The 17,401-nt window shown below is 39.4% G+C and overlaps 2 protein-coding genes across 18 annotated transcripts in view; one reads left to right on the top strand and one right to left on the bottom strand.

Moving 5' to 3' along the window:
* The window catches only part of CPNE3 (copine 3), a 55,615-nt gene extending 44,162 nt beyond the window's left edge, over window positions 1–11,453 (bottom strand). Inside the window, exons 1-2 of one of the 4 annotated variants that reach the window (XM_042923502.1) lie at window positions 11,347–11,453; window positions 8,548–8,579 (exon numbers count right to left, since the gene is read on the bottom strand). Coding sequence is in view for 1 of the 4 variants with exons in the window: in XM_042923499.1 (XP_042779433.1) it covers window positions 7,087–7,093 (7 nt within the window). In the remaining 3 variants the exon portion in view is untranslated. Of the gene's footprint in view, window positions 1–2,102; window positions 2,248–3,755; window positions 3,849–7,086; window positions 7,237–8,547; window positions 8,580–11,346 lie in introns of those variants that run through there. The other 3 variants (XM_042923501.1, XM_042923499.1, XM_042923500.1) reach the window with 3 other exon arrangements.
* A 139-nt stretch (window positions 11,454–11,592) lies between these two features.
* RMDN1 (regulator of microtubule dynamics 1) overlaps window positions 11,593–17,401 on the top strand; it is a 58,227-nt gene continuing 52,418 nt past the window's right edge. For 8 of the 14 annotated variants that reach the window (XR_006198167.1, XR_006198166.1, XR_006198169.1 and 5 more), the window contains exon 1: window positions 11,593–11,842. Coding sequence is in view for 5 of the 14 variants with exons in the window: in XM_042923459.1 (XP_042779393.1) it covers window positions 11,714–11,842 (129 nt within the window). In the remaining 9 variants the exon portion in view is untranslated. Of the gene's footprint in view, window positions 11,843–11,869; window positions 11,989–17,401 lie in introns of those variants that run through there. The other 6 variants (XM_042923466.1, XM_042923464.1, XM_042923463.1 and 3 more) reach the window with 6 other exon arrangements.

The raw sequence follows: 17,401 nt of genomic DNA, 5'->3' as shown, positions 1-17,401 counted from the left end.
TGGGCATAGCCGTGTTCCAATAAAACTTTATAAAACAAGCAGTGGGCTGGATCTGGCCCACAGGCTGGAGTTTGCTGACCCTTGATCTAGGTCAAAGAATATGAAGTGCTGGAATCACAGACTCTTAGAACATTGGAATCATAGGCTATTTGACTCAAGGGATCCTACAGTATTAGGCACAGACTATTTGAAACACAGGATTCTAGAAAGTCACACTAGAACCTCAGAGTGTTAGAAGGATAGAGCTGCACTTGTTAGATGTTAGAATTTTATAGATGGTCTGGACATTAATGAAGGAATTTGGTTTGACCAGTATGGTAGGCTACTGAGCATTTGAAATGTGGTGCCTCTGAGATCAAGTGAATAAAATACACACTAGATTCCAAAGATTGGTATGAAAAAGATATGTGAGATCTCTCAATAACTTTTTAGATTGATCACATATTAAAATGATAGTTTAAATATATTTGGTTAAATAAAATGTATCACTAAAGTAAAAAAAAAATAAGTAAAATATATAGTATGCTAGATGGTAGTAAGTGCTAAAGAAAAATTAAGCAGGGAAGGGGAGAAAGAAGCATTTAACAACACAATCAGTAAATACTTTGATTTTCACTTCTTTTTAAAACATCCTGACCCCTAAACAGATGAAAATGTGACCAATAAGTTTCTCTTTACAGTTGCAGATATCTATTTTAACATGTACTATCACCATAGAGTCTAGAGGCATGGTAAACTAAGGCTCAGAAAATTGAAGTAGCCTAATGGCAATGCACGTTACAACTATGCTGTGCTTTGGTAATTTTCACAGGAACCAGACAGAATACATTCACTTGGTAAGAGGATATTTCAAAATGATTTGCTAAAATGAATATGTAGTATTTCCTTCTATTTTTCATTGGGAAACTGTATTAATATCTACCCATCTAATTTATATTGGTAAATTTGACCATTACACTGATTTTAATGTTTTTTTAAATATGACTGCAAAAAAAATATGATTGCACACTGATAAGCTGTTATATACTAAAAGAATAAACAGCATCTCCAAAAGAATCCCAATACTCCTCCACGAGCTTCTTCAAATTTAAGCCAGCATAATCAACTTAAATATAGTTATCATAAACTTACCAAATGTATATATAACATCTGGTTTTGATTATCATATCAGAAACTTAAATAACGTAGTTAAATAAAATCTATGATAGCTTTAGGTGTTCATTTAAACCTCCTTCTTAGCCAATCTTTCAACAAATCTTCTACCAAATATCCTCCTTAATTGTTTGTTGGACTTTAAACTGACTAGCAATCCTTATAACATAAGTGAACATGAAGGGAAAACATTGGTGAGAAGGAAGCTAACCTATAGCATAAACGTAATAGTGGGTACATTAAAGGAATGTCCAAGTTTGGACTCCTCAAACTTGTTGAGTACCACCAATGATAGTGTCACTCATCCTTGCTAAAAGATCCACCTCAGAGACTATGCTTTTGATGATCAGTGGTGGTTCATTATAGATCTTTGAAGGTCAAAATGTTACTTAGTCATATTTCATATCCAACACTAACCTTCTCAGTTTTGCTACAGGTTTCTAGCGTAATAAATCACTGACTAAAGCAAATTTTGAAAAAGGAGGAAAAAGAACTCTATAGTAGGAAAAAAAAAAAACAAAACCCAAAACATAGCAATAGTACCAAAAAAGAAGGAGGGCAAGGAAAACTACGTCTAAAGCCATACCAAGCATTGATAGGAGCTAGGATCCAGTATGAACAGGTTATCTGAACAGATACGCAAAGGAAATATTCAGGACCTCAGTGATAGCATTGGAAAGGATATATTAAAAAAAAAATTTGAAAATGTGTAATACTTAAATTGCCTTAAATTTATGTGGAAATCAAGACCGTTGTCTATAAAGTGTATACAGTTATAGGTGAAAGTAAAAGAGGTGTCCAGTCATTAAGCAAACCTTAAAATACAAAGAATCCTTTGGTTTCTCCCATCCTGAAAACACCTCTCCTGCTCCATTCTTCAGGGGCTAGATCTAAAAGAAGCTATCCTACAAGAGAACTGCACACTTCATTGGAAGGTTTGTGACAAGCACCTTTCAGTTTGAGGAGTGCTAAAATTCAGCTCGCCCTCACATCCTGAGAGTCTCCACATAGTCCAGTCCCCAAAACTTGCCTCTTTGAATTTTTTCAGCCCAGAGTGGGATGCATTTTTCCAAAACATCAGCCAGAAGGAACCGCCTTTGAAGAAAATATCAGAAAGGCAAAAAAGTGGGCAAAAAAGATACCACAGATTAATCTATGGGTTTCACGATAATTGCCACCATATATGTCATCTGTTCTCAGTTCTCCTTATCCTTTCTTGCTTCGCTCTACCTATGCTCTAGGCCTACAGTTTTGTTTGGCTCTGGCGGGTAACTGAAGTTTGCTGACCCCAATTAACGACAGGAAGATACGTGTAGCTATGTTTACCACTAACTGTGTGCCAGGCACTTTGTTAAGTGTATTACAAATATGATCTTATTTAATCCACATAAAAACCCTACGACAGGATGTATTTTCTATCTTACAAATGCAGAAACAGGCCTTAAAAGGTTAAGTAATCTGCCCAAGGTCAGACAGCTAACACACAGCACAGATTTGAAACCTAGGTATTTGTCTTATCCCAAGAAGTAATGTTCTTTACATTAAGCCATAAACCTGTGCTCTGAAATCATACACAGACCTGAATTCCAACCCCCATGCCACCATTTAGCATGTAATTTGGCAAATGATTTAATCTGAGTTCCGAGTGTGAAACAGAATGACAATTCCACTTAAGTTTGTGGTTGTGAGCATTAAATCAACAAACATATATAAAAAATTGTCTAGCAAATTGTTTGTTGGACACTGTAGCCAAAAATCGCTATATTTTAATCCCGCATTTCTTCTATTTGATTCTCTCTTTGGTTTATAGAGGCAGACACAAAAACACCAAGGGTAAGCAAAAATTGTGGATCATCATCCAAGCGCAACATTAATGGTCGGTATGCTAGGTCTCCCTGAGGATCTGGCACTGCAAAACGAATACAACTGCACTTCCTCCACGCCCCCGGTTATAGTGAGCCCAAAACACAAGACAAGAACGGAGCAGCCAGAGCCGGAACAGGAGCTATTAGGTACCCCTTCTCACAACCTCCTGCTTTACTCGGAAATCAAGTTACCTTTTCCCACCCGACCTAGCAGCTTCTCCTTGAATCCTCAGCGGCTCTGAAGCGTGCCCTTTTCCTCTGGGCATTCGATTCAGAGCGCGGAACCGTGACCCGGTTCCTCTCCCCCACTGGGCGCTGCGGATTTTTCTAAGCGTGTCACCCTCCCCTGGGCCGAAGGCCCGACACTCCCGGCTGCGTGAGGTTGGCGATCCTGGGCACCGCCTACCCAGGTGCGCTACCGCCAGGCCCAGGAGGCTCCCCGCGGCCCAGGGCTGAACCCCGAACACCGGGTTCTCCGGTAGGCGCTGGCCAGCGCCAGGCCTCCCCAGGCCGCGGACTTTGCATGCTAAGGCGCAAGAGTCCCCTGAGCGCCCCGGCCCATCTCCGGCCGCGCTGAGCCCAGGGTGCACTTCCAGCGCTAGGGCCGTGCGGGCCCTGCCGCGCGGAGCCTGCGGGCCCCGTTTCTCCACGCCCAGGCTCTCTTCCTCCCCCAGGGGATCTGTGAATTGCTGGGGCCCCGCTACTCCGGCCCCGAAGCGGAGAGAGGCCCGCACTCACATCCCGCTCTCAGTAGTGGAAATCAGGTAGGGGTGGAGACCAGGCAGCCAGAGTCCACAGGGCAGCCGGGGCGCGGGGATTCACAGGAACCTGGGGCCCACTGGGCCGAGGGGCGGGGCGGAGCGGGTTGGGGTGGAGCTAAGACGCGGCCCCGCCCACCACGGGCACCTACCGCCCACTACTTGCAGACCAGATCTGCACCCCGTGGGTAGGCTGATGCTTAAAGGCTCTTTTTCTTTCCATTTATAATTCATTACAGAATCTTGAAAATTTTATTGTAACTAATTTAATTAGAAAACTAAGATTATCAGAAAGTGTATTCTACAGAAAGTGTAAGTATCCTATGTTCTTATTTTTTCCACTGTCTTGCTACTCAATGGTGTCACTATGCAGTAAGATGGGTCAGAACTTCATGGGAAGGTTTTATGCCAGTGAGAGCAAGTGAAGAGACACTCTGGGGGATCCATGTGATAAATTCTGACACATTTTCTGTGCTGTTTCTTCTTTTTCTTCTTGCTCCCACCTGGGCTCTAATCTGATTCCTGGGTGTTTCTACAAGGATCTCCTGCCTGGAGGATGAATTAAATTAGCCATCTTGATTCCTTTGGGAAAAAAAGGAAAAGCAGGTACATAATACACATATGTCTATGTGGCAAGGCCTTGACAAAGCTGAAACTAAACCTAAGGTGCAAAGGAGGCTAAAGGGTACCTACTGTTTGACATTCAAGCTTCTTGGGCCTTTGAGTAGAGGCTGACTTCCTTGAAAGGTCACAGAGATGCTCTTGAGATCAAAGACTCCATGTATTTTTCAAATCATTATGCTATTGACTTAAACAATATTATAGGACATTGTTTAGAGGTTGGTATAACATACACTTAGTGAATGTATTTGTATGTCTAGGTGTAAACATATTGTTTATCAGTGTAACTTATTCACCAAAAAAAACCAACCTGAGGCATTAAAATGAGTTTCTTGGTGCACCAAAGCCAATTTCAGAAGTATAAAAGAATTAAACTATTTGAGAAAATTCATACCACTATCTGACCAGGAAAATCAGCATGAAAGTAGTGAAATGGAAGCTCCTAACCATTCTTATTTAGAGAGCTTTAAATGTGCACACTACCCTGAGTCATTTTACATCCAAATTTCATTTAATTCTCACAATTCTGTGATGTGTTTAGTACCATTAACCCCATTTCACAAATGAGAAAAATGTGACTGAGTAACTTGAAATTTGGTAGCTTAGTAATTGGCTCACTTGCCTAAAATCACAGATTCTAAGTAAACTAACTTCAAAATGTCCTGCTTGACCACTACTTGATGCTTCCTGCAGGTAAACAAACTACAATGGAAAATATTGCTACATGTGACTACTTGAAATTTAGAACTTCTGCACAAGGAAAACAGGGACAAAATCAATAGGCAAATACATCTGAAAAAATACGACAAATCTGACAGCCAAAGGAAGATTTAGTATCTTAAGTATAAATTGATTTTTAAAAAATAGAAAATTGGCAAAAGTTTCAATTTTTTAAATTGTGGAGGACATGGAAAATGATACAAATGAAGAAATATAGACTTTCCTAAGTAAAAACAAAAACTACTTTTAATCCAAAAATGCAAACAGAACACTTCTAAAATAATTATATCAGTGCAAGTAAAGATTCATTCATTTATTTATTGAATACCGTCTGAATGCCTACTATGTGCCAAGCATTGTTCTAGACTTGTGATAAAATAGTGACAGACAGAAGCTTCTATCCTAGAGGGATAACAAATAAGTTACTAAAAACAAATGAGAGATAATTTCAGATAGCCGTAAGTAGCATGAGGAAAGTAATACAGGTTTATGTGATAGGGAGATAATTGGAGCTTTTTTCCCCCAAGACTTTATTTTTAAGTAATATCTACACCCAACATAGGAATCAAATTCACAGCACTGAGATCAAGAGTCACATGCTCTACTGACAGAGCCAGCTAGGTGCCCATAATGGGAGCTGCTTTAGACTGGGGCTCAGGGAAAGTCTCTCTAAGGTAGTGATATTTAATTGAGACCTGAAAAATAAGGAAGAACCAATCGTGCAAAGGTCTGAAATCAGGTAAATAATGGGCAGAGACAGAAAGAGACAGCAAATTACAGGGACAGTAACAAGGCCTTTGTGGTTGGACAGTGGGGAGAAGAAAGAGAAGTACTTAATCTTGTTTTTATTGAAATTGTAAAAACAACTTTTTGTTTTAGTTTTGATTCTGATTTTACACTTAAGTGAAGGTCCTCAGACACCACTAATTTAATTGCAAGTTTCACAATTTCAAAAATACATACTGTGCATACCTAGCCTTCCTTACTTTTGGCTCCATTAAAACAAGGAAAGGGTAGAGACAAGGAAATAGTTTTGTACTTTCAGTACTCAATATGCAATCTCTCATTTAAATACATAGTGCTATAGCTATTTGATGTGTTTATTCATTCTCCCCAACTATAGTCTGAATTCTTTTCTACTTTTGCTCTTACTGTATTGAATGTAATACTTACATGAATGTGTATTTTTGCTCTTTTGCTCTTACTGTATTGAATGTAATACTTACATGAATGTGTATTTATGTATCAGCAATAACAAGATTCTAGAAACAAAGAACAAATAAGTATGGGACTCAACACCAGATAGATACTATTTAAAGGATGTTAAATGAATGAGATATTTATAAAATATTCTCCTACATGTTCTTCTACATCACTGGCTGTTCTCCTTATCTCTTTTGCTTTTTAAAATTTTTTTTAACGTTTATTTATTTTTGAGACAGAGAGAGACAGAGCATGAACAGGGGAGGGGCAGAGAGAGAGGGAGACACAGAATCTGAAATGGGCTCCAGGCTCTGAGCTGTCAGCACAGAGCCCGACGTGGGGCTCGAACTCACGGGCCGTGAGATCATGACCTGAGCCGAAGTAGGACGCTTAACCGACCAAGCCACCCAGGTGCCCCCTCTTTTGCTTTTTAATCCTCATATTCCTAGTTTTTACCCTGGAGTGCCCTAGGGCTAAGTTCTTGAATTTTCCTTTTTTCTATCTTCACTTGCATCCTTAGTCACCTCATCTAGTATTACAGCTTTGAAATCCATCTATATTCTGAAGGATACCAAACTTCCAAACCCTGAAATTCCATATTCCAATTCCCTACTCTACACTTGGATGTCATATTAGTTATCTACTGCTCTATAACTAACAGTTATACCTAATTCAGTGGCTTAAAACTAAATAGTCATTTATTATCTGTCATAGTTTGTGGTTCAGGAAGTGAGGAGTGACTTAGCTGAGCAGTTCTAGTCCATTACCTCTCATGATGCTGCAGTCAGTTATCAGGCAGGGCTGCAGTCATCTTACAGGGCTGGAGGATCCACTTCCAAGGTGGCTTACTCATATGAGCAATGATGCTCTTTGTTGATGGGGGACCTTAGTTCCTCTCCATGTGGGCTGCCTAAGAGGGCTGACTGAGTACCCTAATGGCGTGGCTGCTGGCTTCTCCCAGGGCAAACAATCCAAGAAATCAATGCAGAAACTCAATGACTTTCATGACTTAGCCTCAGGAGTCGCACATCATCACTTTTGCATTATTCTATTGGTCAGACACACCAGCCTGGATTTAATGTGGGCGGGGATTCCACAAAGGGATAAATCTAGGAGATAAGGATCATCGAGGACCACACTGGAGGTTGGCCAACACAGATGTCTAATAAGCTTTTCCGATTTTAATGTACAAATAAAACTTACTGATATTCCTCCTCTAAGCTGTCTTTCCACAGTCTTCTCTATCTTGCATAATGGCAAAACATTCTTCCAGTTGTTTGGGTCAAAACACTTGAAGTCATCTTTGACTCTCTCTTCTCATACCCCATTGATATCTGGTCTAGTCTGTCAGCTATTCCTGTCAACTAATTCTACCTTCAAAATATATCCAGATTCTAACCAGTCATATCTCTAGTCTAATCCAAGCCACCACTATTTCTTTCCAGATTATTGTAATACCCTAGTAACTCTTTCCTTACTTGCTCCCTTTAGTCTATTTTCTTTTTTTTTTTAATTTTTTTTTTAACATTTATTTATTTTTGAGACAGAGAGAGATAGAGCATGAATGGGGGAGGGGCAGAGAGAGAGGGAGACACAGAATCAGAAGCAGGCTCCAGGCTCTGAGCGATCAGCCCAGAGCCTGACGCGGGGCTCGAACTCACGGACCGCGAGATCGTGACCTGAGCTGAAGTCGGACGCTCAACCGACTGAGCCACCCAGGCGCCCCGCTTTAGTCTATTTTCAAAACAGAAGGATCTAATTAAAATGTAAATTAGATTATGATACTTGGTCTCCATCTCCTTTGTGACCTTATCTCTTAATATACTCTTCCTTGCTCACTCTATTCTAACCATAGTGAACTTAGTGTTCATGGAAAATGTTACCTGCCTTCCTAGTTCAGGCCTTTGCACTTTCCTTTTTCTCTACACGAAATGCTGTGCCCCCAGATATCTTCATGGATTACTCCTTCTTCCTTGGATCTTTATTTAAACGTCTCCTTCAGTGAGGTCTTCTGTGGCCACCATCCTGCGTAAAACTGCAGTGTCCACACAGAAATATGCCCTATACCCCTTCATGTTTTATCTTCCTCGTTAGCATTTATCATCATCTAGTACATCTTTTACTTATTTTGCTTACTGTATTTCCCTAGCTAAAATATACACTCCACTAGGAACTGTTCATTGACATCTAGAAGAGTACAAGGTATATTACAGATATGCAACACATACTTGTTGACTGAGTGAAGAAACTGTGCCAGGTCCTGAAATAGGCAAAAATCAGAGATGTCACTGAGTTTACAGTATAGTGAAGGTACACATTACCAATTCTTATCAACTCTACCTCCAAAATATACTCCAGATTAACAAATAATCACAAATATACATGTGAAATTATAAAATGAGCTTAGAGCCATGAAGGGAATGAAAGTATAGTAGGGGGAATCAAGAAAAGTCTTTCTAAGGAAGGTACATTTGGGCTGAGTGCTGAAAGATGAATAGAGGGTTTCCTGGCTGGCTCAGATGGTAGACTTGTGACTCTTGATCTCAGAGTTGTGAGTTTGAGCTCCATGTTGAGTGTAGAGATTACTTAAAAATATAATCTTTTTTAAACAAGAAAGATGAATAAAAATCAACTAGGTAAAAAACAATGGAGTGGGGTTGGAGCAAGGGGGAGGGTACCAAAGTAGTGGAATGGGAAGGAATCCTGACAGAGAGAATATCATGTAGGGAGATCTGAGGCTCACTGTAAGAAAGAAAAGATAGTGTGCCTGGAGCCAAGAGAGAAATATTACAGACTTAAGGAAACTAAAGAAACATAATAGTTAAATGCAACACATAAACATTTCCTGATTTGGGGAAAAAGTGGTTGCTATCAAAGACAGCATTGAGGCAATAAGCAAAATTTATACATTAAATAATAGTACTCAATTTCAATTTCCTCAATTTGATAATTGTACTGGGACTAAATAAGAGAATGTCTTTGTTTCTAAGCATGAAGAGTCATGATTATCTGCAATCTACTCTCAAAAGATTTAACAACAGAAAATAATAATAGGAATATAATATGTATATTATATATATGTAAAGAAAGATAAAGCAAATGTGAAAAAATATTAACAATGGCTGAATCTAAGTGAAAAAAGAAATGGGAGTTCCTGCAACATTTCTAAGGATCTAAATTTTTTCAAAAAAATAATTAAAATTTCACGCTGGGAGCACCTGGGTGGCTCAGTAGGTTAAGTGTCAGACTTTGGCTCAGGTCATGATCTCATAGTTCATGGGTTTGAGCCCTGTGTCAGGCTCTGTGCTGACAGCTTGGGGCCTGAAGCCTGCTTGGGATTGTGTGTCTTCCCCTCTCTCTCTGACCCTCCCCACTCATCTCTGTCTCTGTGTCTCTCTCAGAATTGAATAAACATTAAAACATAAAATAAAATAAAATAAAATAAAATAAAATAAAATAAAATAAAATAAAATTTCACTCCGGCTGGGGTGCCTGGCTGGCTCAGTCAGTAGAGTATATGACACTCAGGGTTGTAAGTCTGAACCCCACATTGGGTGTAGAGATTACTTTAAAATAAAATCTTTTTTTTTTTAATGTTTATTTTTTTTTGAAAGAGTGCGAGTGGGGGAGGGGCAGAGAGAGAGAGGAGGACAGAGGATCCGAAGCAGGCTCAGCGCTGACAGCAGAGATCCTGATGCAGGGCTAGAACTCACGAACTGTGAGATCATGACCTGAGCCGAAGTCAGATGCTCAACCAACTGAGCAACCCAGGCACCCCTAAAATAAAATCTTTAAACAAAACTTCACTCTGGCTAAGATACCAGAAACTCAGTTTCAGGATTATCATGGCATCCAGTTATATGAATATATTATCCAGGAATACTGAGGTAGCTACCAGCAGAAATATGTAAACATATTTCCCTCTGGAAAAAAAAAAAAGACTCGCGTTCAAAAAAAGTTAAGAAGAGGCTCTCTATATTTTTTAAAATATACTTTAAAAACAAAGAAAATAAAAATATTACTGATGCAATCCTAAAGAAATGTGACTGATTTAATGGGAAGTGGTGGAGGCAGAAATCATATATAGGGAGGATTGGGCTTGGAGTTTAAAAACATGGATTCCAGTCTTCCAACAATACCTACTAGCTATGTATCTTTGGTTAATAAATCTCTTTGAGCTACAGTTCACTTGTTAATTTGGCATACCCATTATTTCACAAGGTAGTTGGGAAGACCAAGTTAACTAAGGATGTGTTATTTCACTATGTAATACTGTATAGGTACTATATCAATTCAACCTAATTTTATTTATTTTTGTTTTTTTTAAGTTTATTTATTTTGAGAGAGAGGCAGAGAGAGCAAGAGAGAAAAATCCCAAACAGCTTCTGTGCTGTCAGCCCTCGGAGGGCCCCACGGTGGGGGCGCGGGGAGCGGAGGTTGATCTCGCCAACTGTGAGATCATGACCAGAGCAGAAATCAAGAGTAGGATGCTCAAATGACTGAGCTACCCAGGAGTCCTGTTTGCAACCTAATTAAAAAAAACAAAAACAAAACTGTGACTATCTTCCCTTATTGCCCATCAAAAATGTGCATGTAATCCATTTGCAGCTTGTGTTTTCACCCACATCATTCCCGAACTAGAATTCAAAACCTCTTCATTGCTTCCAAAAGTATTCCATTCTGGTGAGAGGTATCCATCTTACCAAATATTTTGAGGGGAACCCAGGGTTTTGTACCACACATCCCACAGCAAACAAGGGCATCACCTTTTTGTCAGGAGGCCTCTTCTCCCTTGTCTTTTCTACTAAGACCAGCTTGAGCTTCTCATTCTTTGTCTTTTATGGCTTCTCTCTTTCCCCCCAGAACTCCCCCTCCAATCTCTCAATCTCTTCATGTCCCTTCTTTATGTGGTACAGATTAATTCTCCCAAGCATTTATTTCCAAAAAGGAAATACCACGATTACTAGGATTCTCCCTATCTTTGAACGCTGCAGAGAATTATAAATAAATATTTCCTTCTTGCTTACTTGAATTCTCGGGTCTGAGAACTTTCAGTTTTGTTCTGGTGATTAATCCTGTGCTGAAGCGTTGACAGACCCTTCCCCCCCACCCCGCACCCTCAGGGAAAGGACAGAAAAGAGACTGTACCCAGAAGGGAACAATCGCCCGCCCCCAAGTCCACTTGTGCGCAGGCGCGTAAGGGCCACTAAGTCCCACCCAACCGGGTATTTCCCTCCCCCTAGAAACTGCCGGCCGGAAGTCGTGTGGCGGAAGAGGCGCTGGCCAGGAAGCGGCAGGACAGGGTTTTCCCGGGAAGGACTTGGTCTCTTTTAGTTCTGACGCGCTCCATAGTGACCCAAAGGGGTGAGGGGTCAGGCCAGCGAGTTGTAGGTCATGGCGCTGGCCGCGCGACTGTGGCGCTTTCTCCCTTTGGCACACGGTACTGTCCGGAAACCTTGGCTGTTAACGCGTGTTGCTGGCAGCTGGGGACGGTGCTGTTCTTGGCGACTCCGCGGCTCTGAGGTACCCCACTGCCCCGACTCCCGCTCCCCTCACTACTTGCTGGGCTGCAGGAGCCCCTTCTTCAGATGGGCGGCCCCGCACCGCCTTGGGGAATTGTAGTGAACTGCGGTAGGAACTCAGGGCCAGGTGTTCCCGGAGCTCTCCAGGTGACTCCAGGACCGACAGACCGGTCCTCTCTTTTTCGCAAGCCTACTTTTCTCTCTCAGTACGGGGGTGGGAGGAGGTATGAGACCTCCTTTCCCCTTCTCCCGAGACTCTGTCTTCTACCCGAGTTTCCTGTATGAAAGCAGAGAACTTTAGGGGGAAAAAAACTTGACCGCTGTGAAAATATTTACTTTTGGAGATTCAGTACAGCTCCTGAGGCGCTAAAGTTTCCCAGACTTTGAAAAGTTTGTGGTGTGATTTTAAAAAATTACTGTGACTCAGAAGAGATTTTGTACTATTTAAGGTTTAAAGTTTTTTATTTGAGTCCTTTGTTTTATCTGCATAATGTTCAGGAAGGCTGTTGGATTGTCGTCCCAGTTTTGGCTTTTCTATTGTTAGACTATTCGTTTGTCTCTGACAGGGGACTGGAAGGGCAATAGTGCATATGATACGTATTATTTGAACTAGATGTTTAATTATTTTGAATTCTAAAATACACATTTTTTTAAAAGTTTATATATTTATTTGAGAGAGTGAGAGCAGGAGCAGGGGAAGGACAGAGAGAGAACCCCAAACAGGCTCTGCACTTTCAGTGCAGAGCCCAATGTGGGACTCAATCTCAGAAACCAAGAGCCAGATTGCTTAACCGACTGAGCCAGCCAGGTGCCCCTCTATTTTCAATTTTTTTGATTAGCCTCCATGCTGTTTTCTATAGCGGCTGCACCAATTTACATTCCCCCATCAACAGTGCACTCAAGTGTTCCCTTTTCTCCACATCCTTACCGACACCTGTTATTTCTGATCTTCTTTGACAGTACCATTCTAACAGGTGTGAGGTGGTATCTGATTGTGGTTTTGATTTCCATTTCCCAAACGAGTACCTTTTCATGTACCTGTTGGCTATCTGTATGTCTTTGAAAAAATGTCTCTTCTGGTACTCTGCCCAATTTTTAAAATTGTTTTGGCTGTTGAATTGTGAGACTTTATATATTTTGGATGTTAACCCTTTATCAGATATATGATGTGGGATTTTTTTTTATTAGGTTGACTTTACATTTTGCTGATAGTTTCCTGTGCACAAAGTTTTTAATTGATGAAGTCTCACTTGTTTGTTTTTGCTTTTGTTGCCTTTCTTTTGGTGTCAAATCTAAAAAGTCATTGCCAAGTCCAGTGTCAAGGAGCTTACCCCCCCCCCCCCCATGTTTTCTTCTAGAAGTTTATGGTTTTAGATCTGATGTTCAAGCTTTTAGTGTTTTGAGTTAATTTTTGTGTATGCTATAATAGGGTGGGCCAGTTTTATTCTTTTTCTTGTGGTTGTCCAGTTTTCTGAACACCACTTATTGAAGAGACTGCTGTTCCTCGTTGTATATTCTTGGCTCCTATATTTTAAATCTGTTGGCCGGCATATGCATGGATTTATTTCTGAACTCACTATTTTGTTCCATTTATCTATGTGTCTATAAATGTGTGAATACTATACTGCTTTGATTACTGTAGCTTTGTAATATATTTTTAAATCAGGAAGCACAATGCCTCCTGCTTTGTTCTGCTTTCTCAAGGTTGCTTTGGCTATTTGGGGTCTTTCGTAGTTCCATACAGATTTTAGGATCGATTGTTCTGTTTCTGTGAAAATTGCGATTGAAATTTGAAAATGCCATTGAATCTGCAGATTGCTTCAGGTAGTATGTATAGTTTTACAGTACTCCAACCCATCAGCACAGAATATCTTTCCATTTATTTGTGTCTTCATCAGTGTCTTATAGTTTTTACTGTACAGGCTTTTACTTCCTTGGTTAAATTTATTCCTAGGTATTATATTCTTTTTTATATAACTATAAATAGGATTGTTTTCTTAATTTCTTTTTCTGAAGAAAGTAAATTCTTTTACTGAATTTGTTTATTATTTCCAACAGTTTTTTTTTTTTGATGCAATACCATGTTACTGCAAATTTACTTATTTCCTTCCTTTTTCTTTTCTTTTCTCCCCTCCCCCCCCCCCCCCCCCCCATTGCTCTAGCTAGGGTTTATAGTACTGTGTTGAATAAAAGTGGTGAGAATGGGCATTCTTATCTTGATTCTCATTTTAGAGAAAAAAATTTGTCTTTTCACCATTGATTATGATATTATCTGTGGACTTGTCATTTATTGCCTTTATTATGTTGAGATATGTTCCCTCTGTACCCACTTTATTAAGAATTTTATTGTGAATAAATGTTGAATTTTTGTCAGATGCTTTTTGTGTATCTGTTGAATTAATCATGGGATTTGGGGCCTTCATTTTGTTGTGTCACCCTGATTGATTTGCAGATGTTGAATCATCTTGCATCCCTAGATTAAAACCCATTTAATTATGATGTATTATCTTTTCAATGAATTTTTAAAATATATTTATTTATTTGGAGAAAGAGTGAGTGAGCACACATCATGCATGCACGCATGCAGGGGTAGGGCAGAAAGAGAGGGAGAGAGAGAATCCCAAGCAGGCTCTGTGCTGTTAGATCATGAGATTTAGATCACAAGATCATGGCCTGAGCAAAATCAAGAGTTGGACGCTTAACCAACTGAGCTACCTAGGTGCCCCTCAATGGATTTTTTTTTTTAATTTAATACTTAACATACAATGTTATATTCATTTCAGGTGTACAGTATAGTGATTCAGCAATTCCATAAATTATTCAGTCCTCATAGAGATTAAGTGTACTCTTTTTTTTTTTTTTTGAGATTAAGTGTACTCTTAATCCCCTTCACCTGTTTGACCCATCCCTCCACCTACCTCCCCTCTGGTAACTGTTTGTTCTCTATAGTTAAGTGTCTGTTTTGTTTTGTTTTCTCTCTCTTTGGTTCATTTGTACTGTTGCTTAAATTCCACATATGTGTGAAATCATAGGTATTTGTGTTCTTTGACTTATTTTGCTTACCATTATAGTCTCTAGATCCATCCATGTTGTAAATTGCAAGATTTCATTTTTTTTATGCCTGAATAATATTCCGTTGCATCTACACCACATCTTTATCCATTCAAATAGCAATGGGCACTTAGGCTGCTTCCTTAGTTTGGCTCTTGTAAATAATGCTGCAGAAAGCATAGATGTACATTTATCCTTTTGAATTAGTGCTTTCATATTCTTTAGGTAAATACCCAGTAGTGCAATTGTGGGATCATAGGATAATTCTATTTAAAAATTTTTTTTTGAGGAACCACAACTCCTGGGTGGCTCAGTTGGTTAAGTGTACAACTCCTGGTCTCAGCTCAGGTCTTGATCTCAGGTTGTGAGTTCAAGCCCCATATTGGGCTCTGTGCTGGGCATGAAGCCTGCTTAAAATTTTTGAGGAACCTCCATACTGTTTTTCACAGTGGCTGCACCACTGCATACCCACCAACAGTGCATGAGAGTCCCTTTTTTCTCCACATCCTTGCCAACATTGTTTCTTGCGTTTTTTATTTTAGCCATTCTGACAAGCATGAGGTGATATCTTATTGTGATTTTGATTTTGATTTCCCTGATGCTGAGGGATGTTGATTTTCCTTTCATGTGTCTGTTGGGTTCTGTATGTCTTCTTTGGAGAAATGTCTTTTCATGGCTTCTGCCTGTTTCTAAATTGGATTATTTGTTGTTTGGGTGTTGAGTTGTAGACAGTTCTTTATATATTTTGGATACTAACCCTTTTTATCAGATATGTCATTTGTAAATATCTTCTTCCACTCAGTAGCTTGTCTAGTTTTGTTGGTTTCCTTTCCTGTGCAGAAGTTTTTTATTTTACTGCAGTCCAGATAGCTTATTTTTGCTTGTTTCCCTTGCCTCAGGAGACATTAAGAAAAATGTTGTGGGGGGCTCTGCCTGGCTCAGTCTGTAGACCTTCAACTCTTGATCTCAGGATCGTGAGTTCAATCCCCACATTGGGCATGGAGTTTGCTTAAAAATAAATAAATACAGTATTTTTAAAAAAAAGAAAGAAAAATATTGTTACAGCCGTTGTTAGAGAAATTACTGCCTGTGTTCTCTTCTAGGATTTTTATGGTTTCAGGTCTCACATTTAAGACCTTGATCCATTCATTTTGAGTTTATTTTTGTGTATGGTGTAAAAAAGTGGTCTAGTTTCATTCTTTTGCCTGTTGCTGTCCAGTTTTCACAGCGCCATTGTTGAAGAGACTGTCTTTTTCCCATTGCATATTCTTGCCTCATTTGTCAAAGATGAATTGACCATATAATTGTGGATTTACTTCTGGTCTCTCTATTCTGTTCCATTGATCTGTCTGTTTATCTGCAATTACTCTACTGTCTTGATTACTACAGCTTTGTAATATAACTTGAAATCTGGAATTGTGATACCTCCAGTTTTGATTTTCTTTTTCAAGATTGCTTTGTCTATCCTGGGTCTTTTATGGTTCCATACAAATTTTAGGATTGTTTGTTCCAGTTTTGGGAAAAATCCTGTTGACATTTTTGTTAGGGATTGCATTAAATCTGTAGCTTTCTTGGGGTATTATGGACATTTTAACAATATCTGTTTTTCTAATCCCATGAGCATGGAATGTCTTTCCATTTGTTCGTGTTGTCTTCAGTTTCTTTCATCAATGTTTTATAGTTTTCAGAGTACAGGTCTTTTACCTCCTTGGTTAAATTTATTTCTAGGTATTTTCTTCTTTTTGGTGCAATTGTAAATGGAGTTGTTTTCTTAATTTCTCTTTCTGCTGGTTCATTATTAGTGTATAGAAATACAGTGGATTTCTGTACATTGATTTTGTATACTGCAGTTTTGTATACTGCAATACTGTAATAACTGAATCCATTTATCAGTCTGGCAGCTTTTTGTTGGCAACTTTAGGGTTTTCTGTATATAGTATCATGTCCTCTGCAAATGGTGAAAGTTTCACTTCTTCCTTACCAGCCTGGATGTCCTTTATTCCTTTCTCTTGTCTGATTGCTGCTGTGGCTAGGACTTCCAGTACTATGTTGAATAAAAGTGGTAAGAGTGGACATCCTTGTCTTGTTTCTGACCTTAGTGGAAAAGCTCTCAGTTTTTCCCCATTGAGTAATGATGTTAGCTGTGAGTTTTTCATATATGGACTTTATTATATTAAGGCATGTTCCCACTAAACCTGCTTTATGGAGGGCTTTTATCCATGAATGGATATTGTATTTTGTGAAATGTTTTTTCTGCATCCATTGAAATGATCACTTGGTTTTCTGTTGTAGACTCTAAGTCTAAAGTTCTCTCTTGGCCAATGAGAGAGTGGGACACAGGATGAAAAGCGAGAGATGGCTAATGTCCCGGAAAAGACAAGAGCCTCGAATAAGGGTCCTTGTTCCGTATTTATTAAGATCAGAGGGCTAACAAACAATGGGCGTGCACAAAGAGACAGTGAATCTGTGAACATTAACTCAAGGGCATGAAGGGAAAGGGGTTTTGAAG

The sequence above is a fragment of the Panthera leo genome, chromosome F2 (assembly GCF_018350215.1).
Source record: "Panthera leo isolate Ple1 chromosome F2, P.leo_Ple1_pat1.1, whole genome shotgun sequence".
Taxonomy (NCBI): Eukaryota; Metazoa; Chordata; class Mammalia; order Carnivora; family Felidae; genus Panthera; species Panthera leo.
Note: the sequence above shows the minus strand (reverse complement) of the source record. Positions and strands in the feature narration are given on the sequence as shown.